The sequence below is a fragment of the Lissotriton vulgaris genome, chromosome 10 (genome assembly GCF_964263255.1).
Source record: "Lissotriton vulgaris chromosome 10, aLisVul1.2, whole genome shotgun sequence".
NCBI classification, from domain to species: domain Eukaryota; kingdom Metazoa; phylum Chordata; class Amphibia; order Caudata; family Salamandridae; genus Lissotriton; species Lissotriton vulgaris.
In genome coordinates this window covers 913,063,905-913,085,276 of record NC_141698.1, presented here as the reverse complement: position 1 = coordinate 913,085,276, position 21,372 = coordinate 913,063,905, and the positions used below count along the sequence as shown (strand labels likewise).

At 42.1% G+C, this 21,372-nt stretch overlaps 1 protein-coding gene across 1 annotated transcript in view; it reads right to left on the bottom strand.

Annotated features, from left to right (window-relative positions):
- Positions 1-5,716: 5,716 nt before the first annotated feature.
- MACC1 (MET transcriptional regulator MACC1) overlaps positions 5,717-21,372 on the bottom strand; it is a 132,244-nt gene continuing 116,588 nt past the window's right edge. The window contains exons 4-5 of the mRNA XM_086941885.1: positions 16,211-16,399; positions 5,717-7,068 (exon numbers count right to left, since the gene is read on the bottom strand). Coding sequence (XP_086798011.1) covers positions 6,859-7,068; positions 16,211-16,399 — 399 coding nt within the window. The 3' untranslated portion in view covers positions 5,717-6,858. The remainder of the gene's footprint in view (positions 7,069-16,210; positions 16,400-21,372) is intronic.

The following is a 21,372-nucleotide window of genomic DNA, read 5'->3' as shown; positions in this document are numbered from 1 at the left end:
GTATAGCACCAATATCTTGACTGATGTGAACAAGTTTGCCCTTCATAACACGTATGTCTTTCCCTTGTAGGCGTTGGACTTCCAGGAGTTTTAACTCCACAACACTGGTGTTGCTGTCATCTTCTACTACGGGTCTATGTTGTGATCGACGTGCCCTGCACCTATGAAACTGTTGTATCCTATTCCGCCTGCTCTGCTGTGTGTGTATGGTTGCTGGAGTTTGAGCAGTCTGTCGTTATTGGACATGGACATTTGGTTCTTCATCACTCTCGGAGTGCTGCAGTTGGCGCACTCTGTTTGTTTGACTTCTTGGCAGTATAGTGGGTGAAGAAGTGGCTGAATTTAATTCTTCTGTGTTTGGACATTCCTGAGTATGTAACTCGGCCCATTCATTTGTGTTATTGTCCTGTTCTGTTTCTATGATTAAAAGAGTGCAAACAGTATGATACTTTTACATTTTGCAATTTTTGCAACATGAACTGAAGTACATTTCAAATAAAAAGCACATGTACCATGGCTAGTCTCCTATTCTAACAGTGTTGATGTGTAAATGTCATTTAAGTACTCATTGCGTAACTATTTCAAACTGTAATGGTACATGGACTACAACTCCCATGATGCATTGCTTCTTTCATTAAAAGTGTTATTATGTACTGCTATTTTCAAAAAACAAAGTAGTACATAAGGGGAATTATTAATAAGCAGCCAGGACATTATTAGGGGTCTCTTTCACTCACATTTTAAAGACAAACACATGTATGAATTCTTACCTTGAGATGGGCCAGCATGGTCAGAGGTGTCAATTTCCATGACTCCAATTACTGCTTCAGTTGCAAGGGATCCTTCCACCATGTCCTCAAGGGGGGTATTAGCCCTATCCCTGGGTGTTCCACCACCAGTCCTTTTTGCAGCCTTGATCCGGTTTGCAATTCTTTCCTTTGCATGACTGCGCAGGTCATACCAGCGTTTCTGTAAATTATTAATGTCACGGTGGGCAACCTCCACAGCATTCACTTTGGCTTGTATTGCAAGCCACAGTTTTCTCTTCACTGTTTCAGGCAACTTCAAAGATTGCTTCCCAAAAAGCTGGTCCTGCCTCATAGTGACCTCCTCAGTCAGTATTTCCAGCTCCTGGTCACTAAATTAAATTTTTCTTTTCCTGGCCTGTAGGTCTTCTCCAGCATTTTCTGAGGCCACTTCCCCTTCTGCTGCAGACAAACACACTGCTCCAGTTGCTCCAAGCAGAGCTCCAACAGCCAACTTATTTTATTTTATTTATTTTATATTCTTATATAGCTCCTGATTCGACCCCCGAAGGGGTATCTCTGCGCTTTTGCCAGTGGAAGAATATAACTCGTGCTGATCCATGGTCAGAGGGATAATTAGACTTTGATTATGTGGTTTAGATGTTTATGAATAAATTAGTTTTGAGGGACTTTCGGAAGGTTAGGTGGTTAGTGATTTGTCTCAGTATATGAGACAGTGAGTTCCAGAGGACAGGTCCAGTGTGGGCCAGGGCGCGGCCTCCCTGCCTGGATTTTTTAATTCCGGGTACCTGTATTAACTGCAGATTACTGGAACGTAAGGAGCGTCCAGGAACATAAGGTAAGAAAGCTTTTGTAAGATACTTGGGACCGGTACCTGACAGACATTTGTGAATAGTGCATAAGATTTTGAACTTAATGCGTTGCCGCACTGGGAGCCAGTGGAGTTTAGTCAGCAGAGGGCAGGAGGGAGTCCTAGGTGGAACGTTAAGGACAAGCCTCGCCGCGGTATTTTGGACTATTTGCAATTTGTTGAGCTGTTCTTCATTAGCTGATAAAAGAAGACCATTGCAATAGTCCAATCTGCTGATGACTAACGCCTGGACCAGTGTCTTCCTATGACTGTCAGGTAAGTATGGAAAAACCCTTCTCAGCAGTCCAATGGCACGAAAACAGGTGCCAGCCACTTGGTTTACATGATCTTTCAATGTTAGTGCTTGATCTAATAGCACCCCCAAGTTTTTAACAGTCTGTTTAGGACTGGGGACAGGTCCCAGTTCCAAGGGCCACCACTCTGGAGACCATAGTGTCGCTGCCTCCCCAAACAACATTACTTCTGTTTTTCCTACATTACATTGTAGGCAGTTCTTAGCCATCCACTCTTGACACTGCCCTCATTCCATCTGCAAACGATTTTTTTAGTGCAGGCGTGAAGGTCTTAAAAGGGAACAGAAGTTGGGTGTCGTCGGCATACGACACCGGGGTGAACCCAAAGGATCTCACTAAGTCAGCCAAGGGGGCCACGTACACATTAAATAATGTGGGGCTTAGGCATGAGCCCTGTGGCACTTCCTTGGTGAGCTCCCTAGACATGGATTTGTGGGAGCCCGACCTGACTTCTTGAGAGCGGCCTGAAAGAAAGCTCTCCATCCAGGACAGAGCCACACCCCTAGTCCCACATCCCTCAGACGACCGAGAAGCATCTCGTGTGACACCGTATCGAAAGCAGCGGATAGATCCAACAGCACCAGAATCATGGACCCCCCTCCGTCCAGCGTAATCCTGATGTTATTGGTCACTGTTAGGAGGGCTGATTTGGTGCTGTGGTTGGGCCTGAACCCAGATTGTGAGAAGTCCAGGCCCTCCATTGCTTCGATATGTTTGGATAAATGGGTGTTCACGTGCTTCTTGGTCATCCTACTGATGTACGGCAAGAAGGAGATGGGCCGGAGATTCGAAAGCTCTGTCCATGGGGATGCCGCTTTTTTCCTTATTGGGTTCACCACCGCTTTCTTCCATTCCATTGGGACCTGTCCTTCTGTCAGTGAGATGTTCATCACAGACTGAATGGAAGGTCCTAAGAAGGTGAATAGAGGGGCGACCATTTTGGCAGGAAGGAAGACATTGGTGGACCCAGATTTTATGTGGCTGATAAGAGGGGGAAGATCTATGTCGCAGATTGGCGGGAAGGATAATAATCGATTTTTGTTTTGTTTGGATGAGTTATGTGGGAGAAAATTCTTATTCCCAGCGCTACTAGAGGCCATTATTTTATCATAGATAAGATTGATTTTATTTTCAAAGAACACCGAGATCTCATCACAGCTGCCACTCCTCTAGTTCAAAAATGGGAACAGGTGTGTGTAATCAGTCTCCTGGCTTCCTGGGTGTGATGTCATTGTAATACAGTAATTTGCGAATTCGCAATTCGCGAAATCGCAAATTGCTCATTTGCAAACAAGGAATCGCATAAACCGTGCGAATCGGTAAACATTGCGATTTTTACTGATTCGCAAAAAAAACAAATAAGAAAAACATGATGAATTTCATTTTGTGATTCTTTATCTGCGATTCCTTATTTTTTGCAAATAAAGAATCACAAATTGAAATGTTGATGCATGTGCCAGACTGTGCTTTACCCATTTGCCCAGATCAGAGCATGTCAGGTTATTGCACAAACAGAAAAGTCTGCCACTGACTGAAGATACTCTCTTTTATATTGAATTTTAATTAGTTGTTGGTAATAATTGCTATCATGTATAAAAGTATTTGATGGTATCGGACCAGTAACCAGATACCCTGGTTAACCATGACCCTCTTTATCTGCAGAAGCGCGTCTCTTTCTATGCTCCTACGCGATCTGTGCGCTCTTTGTCTCTATTCTTGGCCCAGGTCCCTCGTTTTAGGTTTCAGAGGATAGGGGGTTAGCTCCTTCTCAGTCAAAGCAGCAGCTGCCTGGAATGCTCTTCCTCTGGTCCTGCGTACCATCCAGGATCCAGGTATATTTAAGAAAAAACTGAAGACCCATTTGTTCATGTGAAGCCCTCTGCCTTACCCTATGATTTCGCGCCAGGACACTCACGAGTAGCCGAGTGCGTAATAGATTCATATATTAATAAATAATAATAAGAATACAAAGTTCATATAACGTGTTGACTTTATCTGTGAATAGGCCAGTTATTGGAAATTCATGGACATGCATAGTTTATGCACATGATTCATGATGCAAAAATATGCCAAACCGTGAACCGTTACAGCTTGCTTTGTTTCATTCTATTGGCTGAGTTAACCATTTGCACTATAGCATTCACGAACACGAATTAGAAAATTGGAATGGTTGGAGCTCCATTGAAAACAAGGGAATGCTCCAGGCTTCTAATGACTGGTAAAAGACCAGAGCGCCAACATTCTAATGTTGTTGTTCACAGCTGTTGCTGTGAACAAAAGCCTCACAGAGCTGGGGGGATTTCAATTCCCTTGGGCTCTGTGAGGCCTTTGTTTGATTTGTTAGAACATTCGGTCCACTATTGGTGGAATGTTCAAATAGCCTTATAGCCCTCCAGAGCTGAGCTATATTGGCATTAAAGTGCTGCTCCCTTGTTAAAGGCCGACGCTGGAGCAGGCTAGGAGGGGCTATAAGGCTATATTAGAACATTGGAATGTTGAGAGCTCCATTGAAGACAATCCATCAGAAGTTGCCTATATGAACTTGCACCGACCCGCTGCTCTCAACATTTCAATGTCCTTATATACACTCTCTACCTTTCTCATTTCCCTGCCTCTGAAATATATATTAGGCAGAGGGAAGTGAAAGGCTGAGACTGTGCAGGAGGACGCACACAGCCTTCACCATTCTCCCCTCTTGTAGTTCAGTGTCACTAGAGCTTCAGAAGGAGGGAGGTTTGAATGCTGCTCAGCTCCTGGTTCTCCCCGACTTGGCTGAACTACAAAAAGCAGCTCAGGCAAGTCGGGGAGAACCAGGGGCTGACTTCAGCCCTCTTTCGCTGTGAATGTTCAACAGCTAACAGCTGTGGCCCTGCATAGGTGACTTTAGAGCCAAGGGGGATTTCAACCCCCTCCGGATCCAAGAGGGCTTTGTTTTTCTAATTATATCATTCTGCCCTCATGGGTGGAATGTTCTAATTAATTTATAACCTACTGTTGCTGGGTTGTACTAGCTATTAAAGGCCCACTACTTTTGGCTCAGGCATTTATCACTGGAGCTGGCCTTTAATGGTGGGTATAGCCTACTATGGCAGGATTAGATCTTTATTTTTTAAAATGATATTGGCGTACTCATGGCTTCATGAATCCTAGTGGACAGGTTTCTTTTGAGAGCATCAGGGTTTAACTTTTATTGATATCCTCCTAGAAAGCTACTACAGCTCATTCAGCACTATGCAGCGCGTCAGTCTAAAAGCTGCAATGCTCCTACTGCCTCGAAAACGCAAGAAGAAAATGCAGGTGATGTTCAGAGCAACCACTCAAACTGTAGACTTACAACTTGACTGACATGAAAGAAAAAAAAAGAATTTTAACTTTTGTTTTATGTTTTTCACTCCAGAGCGGATTGTTGCTCAAAAACATAATTGCTCAGGGTTTCTTTTGAAATAATAAAGCTAGAATGCGTTCCTGATTACCATACTGCGCAAATACTAAAGTACAGAACACGCCTTGTTTTCTTCTAATTAGCTGGCAGACCAACTGACAAAAGGTGGTGGTGAGGGAATATTTTCAGAAGTAAAGTTAAAAGAATATTTTGAGTTGGATGGCACAATTCATTGTTAGGTTGATGAGTTGTACGTGGGTAGCTTGTAAAAGAAACTGTTATTGAAACAAGGGGTGGGCAAATGTTATATTGGGCAAACTAAGTTTGTAAACATTTAAAACGTTGTAGATACCACTTGAAAAAGATTTTTTTAGCATTTTCTTTTGCAAGAGAATTCTTCTACTTCGTTCACAGATTTTTTTCTTGCGAAACCTTGTTTTACTAATTATATTCTTTCAAAATGTAAACCGGACAACTTAAATTTTTAAAAATATTTTTTGAAGATTGCAAAGCTTTGAAAAAATCTCAAGCCCTTTACCTAGTAAAAATATGGCAATTCTATTACCCTTTAAAATGCACAACAAACCGTACATGTTAAATAACAATACACAAACTTATACTGCTGGTAAAGCACAGGAAGAAATGTCGCCTCTTCTCCTACAGAACCAAATTGGTTGAGGTGCCAACAACTAACTAATCTTAACATCAGAGTACACATAGCTTGATATCAGTTTGTATTCACATGCATATTACACATTGATGACTTTGCAGTTAGATAATTCTTGCATTCCTAGTCTCAGCGTGTCACCATATTACCGGAAAAATTTAGGTTTTGGTGTATGGGTTTCTGCATCATGCGTGTGAAGGATATCCCATGCAGGTAAGAGAAGTGAGGCCAGGTGGGGGGGGGGAATTTTGACAGAAGACGATGAGGGAAAATTAATTATTTTGTTTTCCCTCGTGACCGTCTTTCTAATCCCACCCAACCCGGCCCCACTGCTCTTACCTGCACAGGCTGTGGCTGAATGCAATAGGTTATAATGTGGTTGAGGACAGTATATCGGTCATGTTTGTGATGGAGTATTCGATCCAACAAACTAAACCAGGTCCAGTGTCCCAACATGTAACTTAAATATTGTTGCCCCACGGTGTACAGTACGTGTCAAATTCATAGTATTGTTTAGTGTCACAGTGGGAGGTCATAGTTCCTAAATGGCTGAAATGGGTATCAACATATGTCTTGTTTGTTCTCCACTGTACACGTAAAACAGGAGAGTGGATATAGTGTATCAGAAACACATCACTATATGTATAATGCAAGTAGCAACACTTGTTGCTTCCTTGTTTGCTTAAGTATCCATGATATAGATAAAAAAACACATACTTGGCATTAAAAAACACAGCTATACTTTCAAGGCTATAACATGTAAGGCCAATGGACTGATTTTCGCAGTTCACAGAACAGAAATGTAAAAAAATTGAAAGAGGAATATTTTTCTGCAATCACGTTTAAAATGATCCAAATAAACCATTTTTTTACTCTGCTCAGTCCTCTATCTTGGAGAATGCAGAGGTCCTGAATGTCTCCATGCAGTTCACCAGAATCAGTGCACCAGTTAGTTCTCGCCACTGCCGGGTTATGGGATTTTTCATTTTGTCCAATGCAGAATGCAGGTCTTGTAATACATCTCTGTAACTTTCTCCATAATGAGCTCCCCAGTTGTACAAGAAATCGAATGCAGGCTTCCACATCATCTGCCAAAAAATACATACAGAAAATAATTGAATTAAAAAATGTTTACCCCAAAGTATGCCTTTCTTTTTCATGATCTTATGTGAACTGTTCAACACGTAGACACTGTGATGGTGGTGATATCCTTTGAGACCACCACACATTAAAACAGAAATGGTGAAATCACATTTCATCTTCAAGTAGAAAACATGGGTAGAAAATAATGTAGAATACATGAATTTGTGGTTGGATGTAATTGCAAACATGATAGGTAAACAAGGGTATTAAAGAAAATAGATAAACAGTAAATGTAAATACTACATTCTCACAATACTGGTTTAAAAATTAATATGTATTGACATGGTGAGGGTGGAGCAAGAGAGAAGTCAATAAGTGAGAAAATGTACTACTTTTAATTTAGAATTGAGGATGACCTGCAAACAGATAGCAAGCTACTGTTGGCATTGCAATGCCTCTTAGGTGGATCATTGACAAGGTTATTTAGATATAGGGAGGATCCTGCTTGGCCATTGAGGGAGGACTATTCCTATTGCAGCAGGATCAAGACTGATTTGCATATGTCCAGACTGAGTTGGGATGCTGTGCAAAATAACTAGGGACTGGTATGCTGCTCTCTGTGATTACCAGTTGCTGAGATTAATTCAGGCATTTAACCCATCACATTTGTGTTTACTTTACTACTTCTGTTAGCAGTGTCATTGATGGTTTGGTATAGTACTGGGCTTTGTCTGATGTGATGAATGCTGTGGGCTCAGGACCAGACTGGGAAACCATAATCACCCCTGGCAAAAACGTTCAAACCATCCCAGCTCCCGTCGTCCCTTCACTCTAGATCCCTTTCTTTCCATCATACTGTCTGTCGGTTTTCTTCTCTTCACTTTCTCTTCCTCCTCTATGATCTCCCTCCACTCTTACTCATTATCTCTCCTAAAGGCCATACTGTGCCTCCTGCAATTAGTCTAAGAGAGCTAGAGAAATAAAAACAGAAGTACCAACAGTGGCACTTGGCCTTCAAATACTGACCCCCAAGGGCTCCAGCCCCCCTTCTTTTTGAGACAGCCCTGTGTGTGAAATGGTGAGGGACTTCAGCAATACAAGGTTATGTGGAGTTCTGTTTTTCCTCCATTTTCTGTCCTGGACATAGATGTACTATTTGTTGTTGGTGGGGTTTGTGAGTACCAAGGTGCTTACATGTTTGGCATTTTAGTTGAAGTTTGGATGTTCAAAATGTTTTCCAGAAATGCATTGAAGTCATTTAGAAACATTTTGATATCAGACGTCGCGGTGGCACGGCAAGGGCAAGGAATTAGTTTGAACCTTAGGTTGTCTATGGGGATTTTCTTTGACGAGACTGAAGGTTTTGTGTATAGTTAAAGAACCTTTTGGTCAATGCATTACACAAACCCTCAAAATCCAAAAGTGCATTCATGAACCTAATTACAAAAGAAAATCATAAAAGAAGGGAGAAACAAAAACTGGCAAATAAGGCCATTCTGGATTCAATAACTAGACTACAGACTGCACAATGTCTTGAGTAATCGGACAGGAGAATCTTCCTTTTGTTAATCTGACAGGAACATCTTCCATTTGTAAGCTTGTTGTTGGATTATGTGTCTTGTTACAAAAGCAACTTTAGGCCTAACCACCCAAATATTTCTAGCATAGTTTTAATAGTATTTATTTATATGCACAATGATTTCTAGAAGTACTGGAAAGCTGTGCCACTGTGAATGGCATCAAGTAGCAAGCTCCACGTTCTCAATGAGGAAATGGACAAACTCATATCACACACTCTCCATCTTGAGATGTGGAATGACTAACAACTTAATCATATCTCCCTCTCCATTTAATGTCTACATGGAGCTGCATGGTGTGATGCAGATAGAAACTGGAATCACCATACAGCACCATTCAGAGTGCACTCAAACTCTACTTATCACAATCTTGAAAAGCCTTCAGGAAAAACTAGGAATCTAACAGAGCCTAATTTTACTGAAGGTGGCTATGGCAAAGCTGAAAACCTCATTCTCAACTGTAAACAAAAACATCGAATCCACACAATCAATAAATGTTAGAATCACTTTCAAGCCAAAAAATGACACAGACAGAGGTTAGCTTCAACACATTGTTGGGTTTCATCATTGATCAGAACATGAAAATACTACCAAGGTGATTGAAGGTGACAAAAACTACATCATTACAACTACTTCAGATACTCCAGCATACTGAAACTCTTTCAGTTTTCAGACATAAACTTTCACGTCAAGAGGAAGGAAACACTATCCTTGCTGCCTTCCCAAATCCACTCTAGTGCATCTACAAACTATTCTCCAAGCAGCAGCCGATCTCATGAAAGGCACAAATAAATCCAATATCATCAAGCCTACAAAGCCCTCCACAACCAAGGATCAGCATGCATAAACCACCAAATGAACTTCCACCAGCCCCCCAGAAATCTATGCTCCACTCACATTGCTCTCGCACAGACACCGCACATCCACTGATGCCACACCGGAGGACGATCTTTCTCCCACCTCGCTGGGACTATAGACCTGGCTCTTTGACAGAGACCCACAGCCAAGCCCCTGGATACCCTTATGGGCGATAATCCACTCTGTATAAGAACAGTTTGATTGATGTTCATTCAAGGTCACCTCTACTGGCTTCCCCGCAAAGTCAAAATAAACTTCATAATTGCCTAAATCAAGTCATGTACATATCTACTTCAGGACTGCCTAGCTATTTGATTAATAAACCTTGACCAGCAGGAGGAGGAGCAAAGGACATATATAGTAAATCCTGGTCCCAACCTGAAATCCCAATACTTATCAAACTGAAAAATGTGATCCTAACAAACACCAAAATTCTGGCTCATTCTCCAGGGTAAACTCAGAATCAAACAAACCTGTTATATTTTCAGAAGATTCTAAAAAGACAACTCTTACATCTTTTCAAATGACGTAAGTATGTATGTGTGTACATACAAATGTGTACAGGTTTGTGGTATTTCTATAGTGTGAACCTTGTCAAAATGCAAAAGCGTTTGCACAAGGTCAAAATAACCATAAAGTCAATGAATAATAGGAGAGGTATTAATTTTGTGGATGGGTAATATATTGTGAGGTAAGGTTCTTAAAAGAGGTGTCTCTTCAACGCTTTCCTAATTGGAGCAGTGTTGCGGAGGTCCTGTCAGACACGGGGGGGTGCTGTTCCAGGTCCTGGTTGCATAGATAAAAAATGGCAGGTGCCTTTAACTTTTACATTTCTTAGTTTGCAGCCTGTAGGCATCCTATTTGGGGATGTGCTGAGAACTACCTCAGATGAATAGTTTGTCTGAAAGATAAATGAGTTGCTGGTCATGATTGCTTTGTAAATCATACAGCTAATTCTGAAAATAGTACAGGCTGGTAAGGGGAACCAATGGAGTACCACTGGGACGGGGTGATATGATCATATTTCTTCAAGACGTGGATGGGATGTGCTCTGATGTGTAGGTTCCCCATGAGGGGTTTCAATGGGGAGCCTGGAAGGCCATGGAGCATGGTGTTACCACTATCCAGATGTGAGAGTATGAGGCTTGTACAACAGATCTGAAGTTGCTTTCTGTAAGAAACTGTTTCAGTTTCTTTAAATGAGAGAACTGGTACCAGGTTGTCTTTGGTTTTAGGCAATGTGTGCCTAATGAAGGCTAGGTTGGTGTCAAGGGTGAACAGTGGCGGCTCGCAGTGGGAGTGCTGCAGGGCGGTGGGACACAGGGTGGAAGGTAGTGGAGTCGGACATACGACGTCCACGAGTAAAGTAAGTAAATAAATAAATAAAACAATTTACCTTGCGCTCGCTGCATCGCCAACTCGGCGATGCATCAAGCGCAAAGTAAATAGTTTTATTTACGAACTTTACTCGTGCACGCCGTATGTCCGACTCAACTATTCCTCCACACTGTCCCTCCCCCACCCCACTGCCCCGCAACACTCCCCCTGCAAGCCGCCACTGAGGGTGAAGTGACTTGACATCCAGAGAAGTTGGGGGTTCAAGCAGTCAAGGTGTACGACACTGAGCCAAGTTTCTACTATTTCCAGGGTAATGTGCAGTCTGGTAATGACTTGCTGCCAGTAAACAAAAGGCAGTCATTTGGGTCAAGGATTGCAGTATGTTGCTTCCGAAGGCGATGCCATTTATTTAAGAGAGCCCATGCAGGAAATGAAATAACATTAGGTCTCAAATCCACAGCAAACCGCAGCAATAATAAGCATTCTGGAATTTCAACTGCCTGTGATTGTCAAAAAAGCAGAACTGGTTCAAGAGAACAATTGTTTTTTTCTCTACACTTCTGACTCATTTAAGATTGTTTAATCATAAGGGCCTCCAAATATATGGCAATCAGTGTTTAAGTGGGCAGGGTCACTCTGGTTCTCAAACCCGGTGGTAACTGAAAAAGGGTATTTAAACTGGTCCCTATCTGACCTTATATTCATGCCTTTGAGAAGGTCATGTATTAGTCAAGGATTTAGTTCATATTGATAATTCACACATTTTCCTTAATCTTTCTTTCCCAAAGAATGTTAGCTATTTCCAGGATGTTGTATTTCTGTATTTTTTCGTGTTGAGCATTTATTTCACTTATTTATAGCAGGCCATGCTGGATAATTCTTGAGTGGAGGTTGAAGGCAATACGAGTTTCTCACAGTGCCTGCCAGTTTGTCAAAAAGGTGTTGAGAATACATGGTCATCCAATCCCTGACATACCTGCAGAGGGCACAGAGCAATGGGCATGTATTCCAGTTACAATTGTGATTCTGTGCAAATGTCTGCGAAGAAGGTACACAATTATTGAAACACTGATGAGGCAAAAGCAAAAGATGTATTTTTCACTGGAAATGCACCAGGCACACTCAGTGCTTAATTTGAGTCAGTAATTGCCAGTGGAGCCCAAAGGCATGTATTTTTCTTTATAAGGTATTGACAGCGAGCAAGAGAGAAAGGGAAAGGCGAAGAGAAGAGAAGTATGGAAATTCGAGCACAAAGGGAGAAAGCAGTGATAGATAAAAATGAGATAAAGTGGGAGAAGAGTCTGGTAGTTGATTAAAGAAACCTGAGGTTAATTCAACACTACACCAAAGACATTGCTAATTTTCAATTTCCTAAATATTTGCAAAAACTGCACTTTTGTAGAAATCCTGTGATCTTCAGAAAAGGGCCTGCAAAAGTTTGTGTAAAAAATGTACTTGAGGTTAACCATCATCTCCAGGTCAACATAGCATCAAAAGGGCCACTCTTCTTTAGGGCTTGAGTATCAACACCATATTTGGCCTTTTTTTGTCCAGAGCAAACACAAGGAGATGATGGACGGCGCACTGAAACTTTTCAGACACTCACTCTCAGTCAGTATTAGATCTGGGTTGAATCCGTCATCGTTCTTTAGTTCACCTCACCGTCCCAGTTCAGACGCAGCGATATAAAGATCAGTCTTGACCCTGTTCCACATTTAAACAGTCCAGCCTGGACTGCCAAGCCATCATCGTTCTGAACTGGGGTGGCAAAGTGAGCTAATGAATGATGATGGATTCAACCCAGATCCAATAGTGACTGGGGGTGTGTATCTGAAAAGTTTCAGTGCTCAGTCCATCATCCCCATTGTGTTTGCTTTATTTGCCCTAAGTTGGCAGTGTATACCAAGACATGGGACCCTTGCGCACATGCCACTAGATTCAAGCTAGCCTGGCTGATGAGGAGTGTTACCCCGAAACAGGTCTCAGGATGCTCGTTTCCGGTCCATTAAAGACCTGGCTTGACAATCGAGTTGAACTGATACCATGAGGAACAGGGTCAAGACTGATTTGTATCTGGCTGGGTCTGAACTAGTGTGGCAAAGTGAGTTGAAGAACGGTGATGGTTTTGACCCAGATCAAATAGTGACTAAGGGTGAGTGTCTGATAATCTTCACTGCTCTGTCCATCATCCCATTGTGTTTTCTTTTTCCTGTCCGAACCGCTACATGCAGTACACTGAGGAGATCACTTAGGAGGTGTGCTTTTTGGAAAACAAAATGCTGACAGGTCCTGCAGTCAATGTTTCATGCCACGGAAGCATATCGCGATATGGAGTTTGGAAAAAACACAATCATTCGATTAGTAAACCTTAAGTACCACTGGGCAGCCATGAGTGCTGTCTGGTAACTATTAACTGCCTTTTATTACTGCCTTTTGTAGAGGCATCATAGCTGCCCTACAATTAGGACTCGTGATGGGAAAATACGTCCCACAAAATCTTGAACACTGAGCTCCAACCTATCTCTAACAGACAATTTCAGTCCCGCCAATGTCCAGCACATCTTTGATGGTGACTTTTTCATATCAAGGTTGCACCATCACCTCCCCCAGGGGATAACACATAAGTATTGTAGGATCAAAATGAAAGACCTTGCTGTGTCATCTTCCTCTGCACTTGTTGACGTTTCATGAATATCCCTTTATCTATCAAGAAGCACCTTTGACTTTTGCTACTTTTAAATGTCAGTTGTTTGTGCCGTCTTGAATTACTGTTTTATAAGCTCACGGGTTCAGGTTTTCAAAAGGAATAAAAAATAAAATAAAGATAAGAAGCTTTATTTTGATCTACATTAATCTAATATAATCTCACTTCCAGCGATGTCACCTATGTTGAAGTTTATATGATGTCACTTCCGATCCTCCACTGTATTTGGGCTCAAATCTTAATAACACAGGTCTGCAACTCTAAATTTGTGATTTAAAATGAGCATACTTCGGGGTTAGGGTGTCTACATGGAAATCTTGACCCCACGCCTCAACACTTGGGGCCTAATTAGGACTTTGGAGGTACAGCACTGGGTCTGCCTCTACCCGCACTGCTAAAGCCACGGAAAAGTCCTCATGTCTGGTGGGCTTTTTTTCAGTTCCCATGGGGCTGCCTTTAAAATTGGGCACCACAATGGAAACACCCAAAACAGTTCCTGCACGGCAAGTCCATGCCATGCACCAACTGGTGTGAATGCACACAGGGGGGCACAGCATGCATCCACAGGGTTTTCATGTAGAAGGAACCGTCAGGAAAACGCTGGCAGAAAGGAAACTTCTAATATGCTTGGCAGGACCCTCGTGGTCTTACCAAGCATATTGATGCCTCTACACTGGTGGTTCCCTGGAGGCTGTGGTGGGGCTGTGGCAATCCGACCACCCGACTCATAATAGGGCGGTAGTAGACAGCCACTGATGTGCCCCCAAGAGCCTTGTGGTCCATGGACAGCTAAGTCCGTAATCTGCCCCTATGTGCCTTTACAAATGCCCAAAAGGAGCAAATATCACAGCCCCTCTGCTTGAACAATGGCATTCCTAACCTTGACTTTACAGTCTACTACCATTTTTTGGCCACCACAAAAATACTGCAAAATTTGTCACCCAAAGCTGCAAAATCCTGGGGGGGGTCTAACAACGCAGCCTTGGTATTCAGCAAGCCGATTTTTATTGGCACCGCTGGAGCAGAGCGTTTAGTATTGGCACTCATTCTTTTACAAATTAAACACTGTCTACAACCCAGCATGATGAGGCCATGTCAATGGCAGAAATGCCATGAATAAATAAAAAATAATATAACTTACAATACCTTATACAATATTTTGCCTCTGATCTTGCATGGAACATTGTCTCAAAAAACAGCTACCAATTTCTTTGATTTGTCACTCAGAAGTTGGGATTTTGGAGAAAGTTAAAACGTGGAGCAGTGCTTCACAAATTCTAATTTATTCTTTTGTTTATTTATTTGGTTTTAGTCCCTTTTTCAAGATCTAGCACCAAACTAAAAGAAATATTTGAATTAAACTTTCAGCATACACCAGTCCAGAATTTTTGGGTTTCAATGTTGAGAACTAATGTGATGTATCATCATTCTTTTTTTGAACAAAAGTCTCATTAAGGGAGATTTTAGAAGTTTGATTTACCCAAGTATAGAGATGGAACTCGGGTATAGTGGAAAATCATGTTAAAATAATATCTCGAGACATTTTCAGCCCCCTGATCCTTGGACTTGTTAACAGTGTGCACTTGTAGAATTTAGTACAAACTTTTATTTTACCTTTGGGAGAGAACGGAAAAAAGAAAGATGGACGTTTCATAAATGTCTAGAGTTACAGGCCTGGTATTAACTGCTCAAAAAGAAACTTTTTCTATTAGAAAATATATGTGGGGAGTAACTACAGAAGAGATATAAGAATAGCAGTATTGTATTAACTGTTCCAAGAAACAAGGCACAAGAAGCTATGGATCAGTACTGAAATACTTAAAACCAAAAGCATTGACAAACTTAATTGAAGAAGAAATTCAACATATAGCTTTGGAATATTTTTGTTCAATATTTTCACTAGTGCTACTTGCTGTTTCAGCATGAAAGAGTAGACATGTCCATCTTAACACTATGGGCCAGATTTCAATGTTGGGAGGAAAGCCATCCGACAGACTGTCAGAGGCTATCTGCCCGACATCAAGGGTTTCCCTCAAACTGCTGAATTGTGATGACGGTGGTTGGAGGGAAACCTGCAGGGGATCCCACTCCTCTTCAGATGGACTCGCAGAGCCTGTCGGAGGAGGAGTGGAATCGCAATCCCATGAATGACGGTGGAGCCAGCCTCAGCTCTGCCGCCGGGATTACAATGTCACTTTCCCACAGTCTTTCATTGTTGACCTTTTCGACATGGAAAGGCTGTCAGAAAGAGACTTTGGAAGCCCCTAGTAGGGCCCCCATCAGCCCTGGCCCTCCGCTATGGTGCCTGGGGGACACCTATAGAGTCTACCTAAACATCCCTGCACCATCATGCCTGCCACACAGTGTAGGGATGTTTGAAAACATACATTTTTCAATGGCAGCTTGTGCTGCAGGCCTTTTCAGCCTACTGCAAAAGCTGCTGTTCTAGACTGGATGTTTTTTTACTGCTCTAAGGGGGGTCACTTCCTAGTTGGGTGGTCCACCCGACATCATAATAAGGCCCTATATATATTTATAGAACCAGTGTATTTTGTTTAATGAACACTGTCTATAAAACACACAATAAATCTCGGACAAAATGAACTGATAAACAACATTTCTGTAGTGGAAATACTGCAGCACAGGTGGCAAAAACAGTTCAAAACTCACCTGCAAATTAACTTCACCATTTTTACCCTGGTGTGGGGTCTCGTAGGCTTCAATTTGCTGCCGTGTGAGCCTGGCTACCTTCTCGGCCAACTCCCTCCAGCGCACACCCAGCTGCACAGCTGTAGTCAGGAGTGCAGTATCCTGAGTGAGACGCGCCACTAGTCCTTGGCAGTCCATCTTCAGCAGCCCCTGAAACAGATCATGAGCAAAGACTGTTACAAGGGAAGACACTAAGAGTACGTGCACATCGTTGCAGGCAAAAGATAGTGTTAGCAGGAGTTAATGGCTACATTTAGAACACTTAAAGTAAAGATATGTGAGTGATCAATGGAGCAGTGGCAGCAAACTAAAGAAAGTCTAGGACACATTTCTGGAAGTCGTTATTTTAATTTAAAGTGCCCTTAAAATGTCTAATAATACAGTGGCTTGAGTCCTGTCCTCTCGTTCCCCTCTTTATATGATCTTTGACTCAACGGCAGGAAAAATGCAATGCAGAAGGAGGCACTGGTTTGACTTGGTAACTTCAAGAGAAGTGTTTGTGGCGTTTGGAAGGAGGAGCTGACAAAAAGCTGTCAAGGGTCAAAGCAGCATATTTATGTGAATGGATGGATGAACAAATACACAAGAATCGTGCAGTACAGGGTTTTCTCAATGAGTGGTGTGTGGTGGCGGATGATCAACGCACTCACACAAATTCTCTATCTCAATGCACACATTCCATTGCTACCATCCTTCTATTCTTCAAGCTCTTCTAACACCCCATGAGCAAACACAGCTGTTCTCGCTTTCTATTCACTCAACCCGAGGCTGATACACATATGATTGTTTCCCATCTGAATGAGTAGTTGGCAGTATGGTCACATTCCTCAGAGGGCTGAAAAGAGCAGATTCCAGTTGCACCTGTTCTAGCACACCTGGACACTGTATTTTGTGAGGTTTTACCAACTACATGCTATGCACCATTAAAGTTAGTGGTACAGATTTTACTCCGGTTTTTTTCGTGGGTCACAACAATACAATACGACAATGAAAAACTTAAGTCGTGTAAATGTTAAATAACAATGAAGAATGTTTTCGAGAAGCAATTCACTTGACTATTCAGCTGAATCTTTGGAGCTCAGCTGTCTTAAGAAATTGAAACTGAATAGATACTGAGCAGCGACAGCTTGTACATAGCACTAAACTAGGCCACCACCCAGGAAGAACCGTTAAGTGGGGCTCCAAATTCAAAGAAAAAAATACAATTGGCAATACGTGTGGGGGCATTGACTGCATGGTTCTATGACAGTGGTCATTTCTGGCAACTTCTTCAGGGCCACCCCTGGTCCTGGCAGAAATCCAGTTCCATTTTCCACGTGAAGGTGAAGATGGCTGTTGTTGGAACTCTAGGAGATGCTGTTCAATCACCAGTGTTAGTGGACATAAGCAACAGTAAGCTTGCAAGAAATGTTTAAAGCATGACACATAATATCCTTTTTCCAAATGATGAGACTGGCCAAGTTACAATCTGTTGACTGTGGTTTTGGAAAAGTGACTAGGTCTTTTCAAGAACAATATCTAAGATTCCCATCCCCTTATTTAGAGTGTGGCAGATGTGCCATCTGCTTTATTACAAGTGCATTATAACCTATGGGACTTACCATTCGACGGGCGGGATATCAGTCAAGTTTAGAAAGAGCATTTCATTTGCCTTACTCAAAATGAGATCCTTAATCAGCTAGGACACATGGTTTACAATGCCATAGGCTGCCAGAGGCTTAAAGAGAGTTAAAGTACCCTGCTGATGGACCACCACGTAGGGACATGTTTGGTTGCCTAGTTCCTTTACTTCAGCATGTACCGATGCTGACTCTCAGTCACAAAACAGACTGCTACTGCTGAACTTGCCAGTTTGATTCTCTTTCTTGGTATTGCTGGAGTATTAATTTTTTGACATGGTGTTGTAACTTGATTAATATGGAGTATGCTGTGTATGCCTGTAAATTGCAAGCATGCACTGCATATGCTAACTCTTCGAAAATACCACTTTAGGAAAGAATGACAAAAGACAGGCTACCATTTTATATAAACTGTCTAATTTAGTAGCCCTGAGAAATGGCCCACAAATGTGTGTCTAGTGACATTTTAAATTCAATGTAGGAACATTTCACAAGACTATAACAAAGAACTCTGAATTATCACAAAAGTCTCCGCATGATGCCCTCCTTAGAGTTCTTTTGAAGTACTTTTAAACTAGAGAAGATGGACAAAATTATGAAGTTATGGGTATTGCAGACCCATATGCAGAAACTCAACAGCAATAAGTACTATAAAATCCTTCCTCTGCACCGCTCTGAGTGCATGAATCTGTTTAATAATACAGATGCACAGCACCGTTACCAATTTCTTCATTGCCCTATTACGCGGTTTTGGCTGCACATGTGGTTAATAACATCTGTAAATTACGTTCCCTGGAGCCATGGACAGAGCAATAGATTATGGCACATAAGGGTGGGTAATTAAAAGCGGAGTAAACCCTATTTTAATAGGGATCCTGCAATAGACAGCTTCTGATGGGTTGAGGGAGGAGGGCAGAGTATCTCCTGGACATAACTCGAGATTTTGAGAGTCAAACAAGTTATAACAACATAACATTGGCAAATACACTGCTCAAAATTCAAGACTGGGATGTACTTGAGGTACAACTAACTGGCCTAAGAGTGAAAGAAAGCAAATTGGGTATCATACATACTATAAGCAAAATTTTGACACCCACAGTGTCCTGTGCTATTGTAGTGCCAGAGGCACTCGCATGTATTGGGACCACATGATGATCTTTGACTACCATTACTTTAATTGACATTTGGTGTTTTACTTTACCCTAGCCTGAATGTACTACATCATTTTTCCTGCATGTGCACTTTTCCTTGAAGATTTCTTTTGTGTAACCTTGTAGTTGTACAGTGGGAGTGCTATCACAGAGAAGGACAGCTTTGCCATGAACAGAACATGTGGGATGTGCATTATAAAGCATGAGAGAGAGAGAGGTGCGGAATATACTTCTTTGTCTCCGAGTACAGTGTTATAAGCAGAGGTGCTCAAATGTGCATTATGTTGTACATTGGGAGATGAATTGTGTAGTGTTATAGGCAGTGGTGCACAGATGTGCACTGTGTTGTATATAGGGACGTTTTATGAAGTTCTTACTATTGGCTTTGACATGCCTTCATGCAATCTTGAATTCAGACTCTGTCTAGCTCGAGCTTTGCACACAGGTAGGCCTCAGATTTCTCAAGTTGTTTAGGCTATTCACTTTCAAGTTTGTTTTTGGAGATTGTTTTCTGTACTGTTGGAGAATTTCGTAAGTTTCGTTTAGATAAGGGACTGGAACATATGGGAGAGCAGAAGGATACGTGAACTATTTTGCCTTTGGAATGCTTGCATGGGGAGTGGCCAACTCCAGCAAGTTTCCTTGGCGCAGAGGACGTCCTCTCAGAAACCTCTAGTGCCCTGAGATTATAAAACTTGGGTTTGTTGACTTGGAAACCGGGATTTTGAATCTGAATGGGGATGGACGCATGTACTTCAGCAGAACCTGGCTTGCTAAGTCTCTTAACTCCTGCTGTGAAGCCCCCAGACTGTACTGGGCTACAATGCAGTGTTTGCAGCTGGTGAGGTGTTTTCTTTGAGTTTTGGCATTGTGATGTATGAGTGTGTCTAGGTGCGCATTCAAGTCTCCAGTGGTTATAATCATCGGAGGTATTTTCATTGTGAGGTGTGAGTGCATATGTGTGCATATTCAAGTTTTCAGTGGTTATAATCATTAGATGTATTTAGTATATATATTTTTCCGATTTCTTGCAGTGGACGTCCATATTAGTATCTGCTTGTATTTTATTTCATGTACTTTAGTCCATGCATTTAACAGTTGCATTTGCCTGTGTTATTATTGCTTGCACATATATATATATATACATACATACATATATATATATATATATACATACATATATATATATATAGACACACATCACACATACATACATATATATATACACATATACATATGTACATACATACACATATTATATATTCTCCATCAAACAAGGTTGCTCATGTAAGAACGCCAAACACATATGGAAGTTTTCACCTTTTATTGGTGTGGGCTCCAGCGAAAGCGTGCTCCCTCCTTCAGTTAAAATCAGCGCCAAACGCGTTTCGGGCAGCACTCTGCCCTTGATCACTGGCTATGCACAAAAGTTCTGACAGCCAAGAAACATTTAAGTACTCTTAGACCTGCCCCAGTGGGCATAGAGCTGCATTGCATTATGGGCAAAGTAGTTCCATTTATCCTTCGCCACAGTGGGTGCTATCAAGTCTTTGTATTTCGGCATATTGAAAAAGTTTTACCCAAATGGGTTATTTCCGGGGGAAAGACATCCCTTTGACGGACCATCTTTGATCACACATAATTGGGCTTCCATGTCCTCACTGCAACTGAGCCTTCAGGTGCAACAGGTCCATTCATATGCGAATGGGCGTTCTCGCAACGAGGTGCGCCACACAAAGTTCCATCGAACAAGGTTGACCATGTAAAAACGCCAAACACATATGGAAGTTTTCACTTTTTATTGGTGTGGGCTGCAGCGAAAGTGTGCTCCCTCCTTCAGTTAAATTTAGCGCCAAGCGCGTTTCGGACAGCACTCTGCCCTTGATTACTGGCTATGCACAAAAGTCCCAACAGCCAAGAAACATTTAAGTACTCTTAAACCCACCCCAGTGGGGGTAGTGCTGCATTGCATCATGGTCAAAGTAGTTTCATTTATTCTTCGCCACAGTGGGTGCTGTCAAGTCTTTGGATTTCACCAGAGACCCACCAACCGCCCCACCAACACCAAAACAGCTGACAACGACTTCAGACACTTGACTGATGACTGCACCAACACTCTTGCCCCAATTAAGAAACCCTCTAACAGACGCTCTGACAAAAGGGCCATCTGGTTCACCACCGACCTCCAGGCATCCAAGCAGACTTGCTGAAGACTTGAGAAGAAGTGACGCCACAAACAGAAAACCGAAAACCATGCAGCCCTCAAGAACGCCAGCCGCAGGCACCAGCAACTTATTTGAACCGGCAAAAGGACCTCCTTTAAGGAACACATCAAAAACAAAGCACACCACAG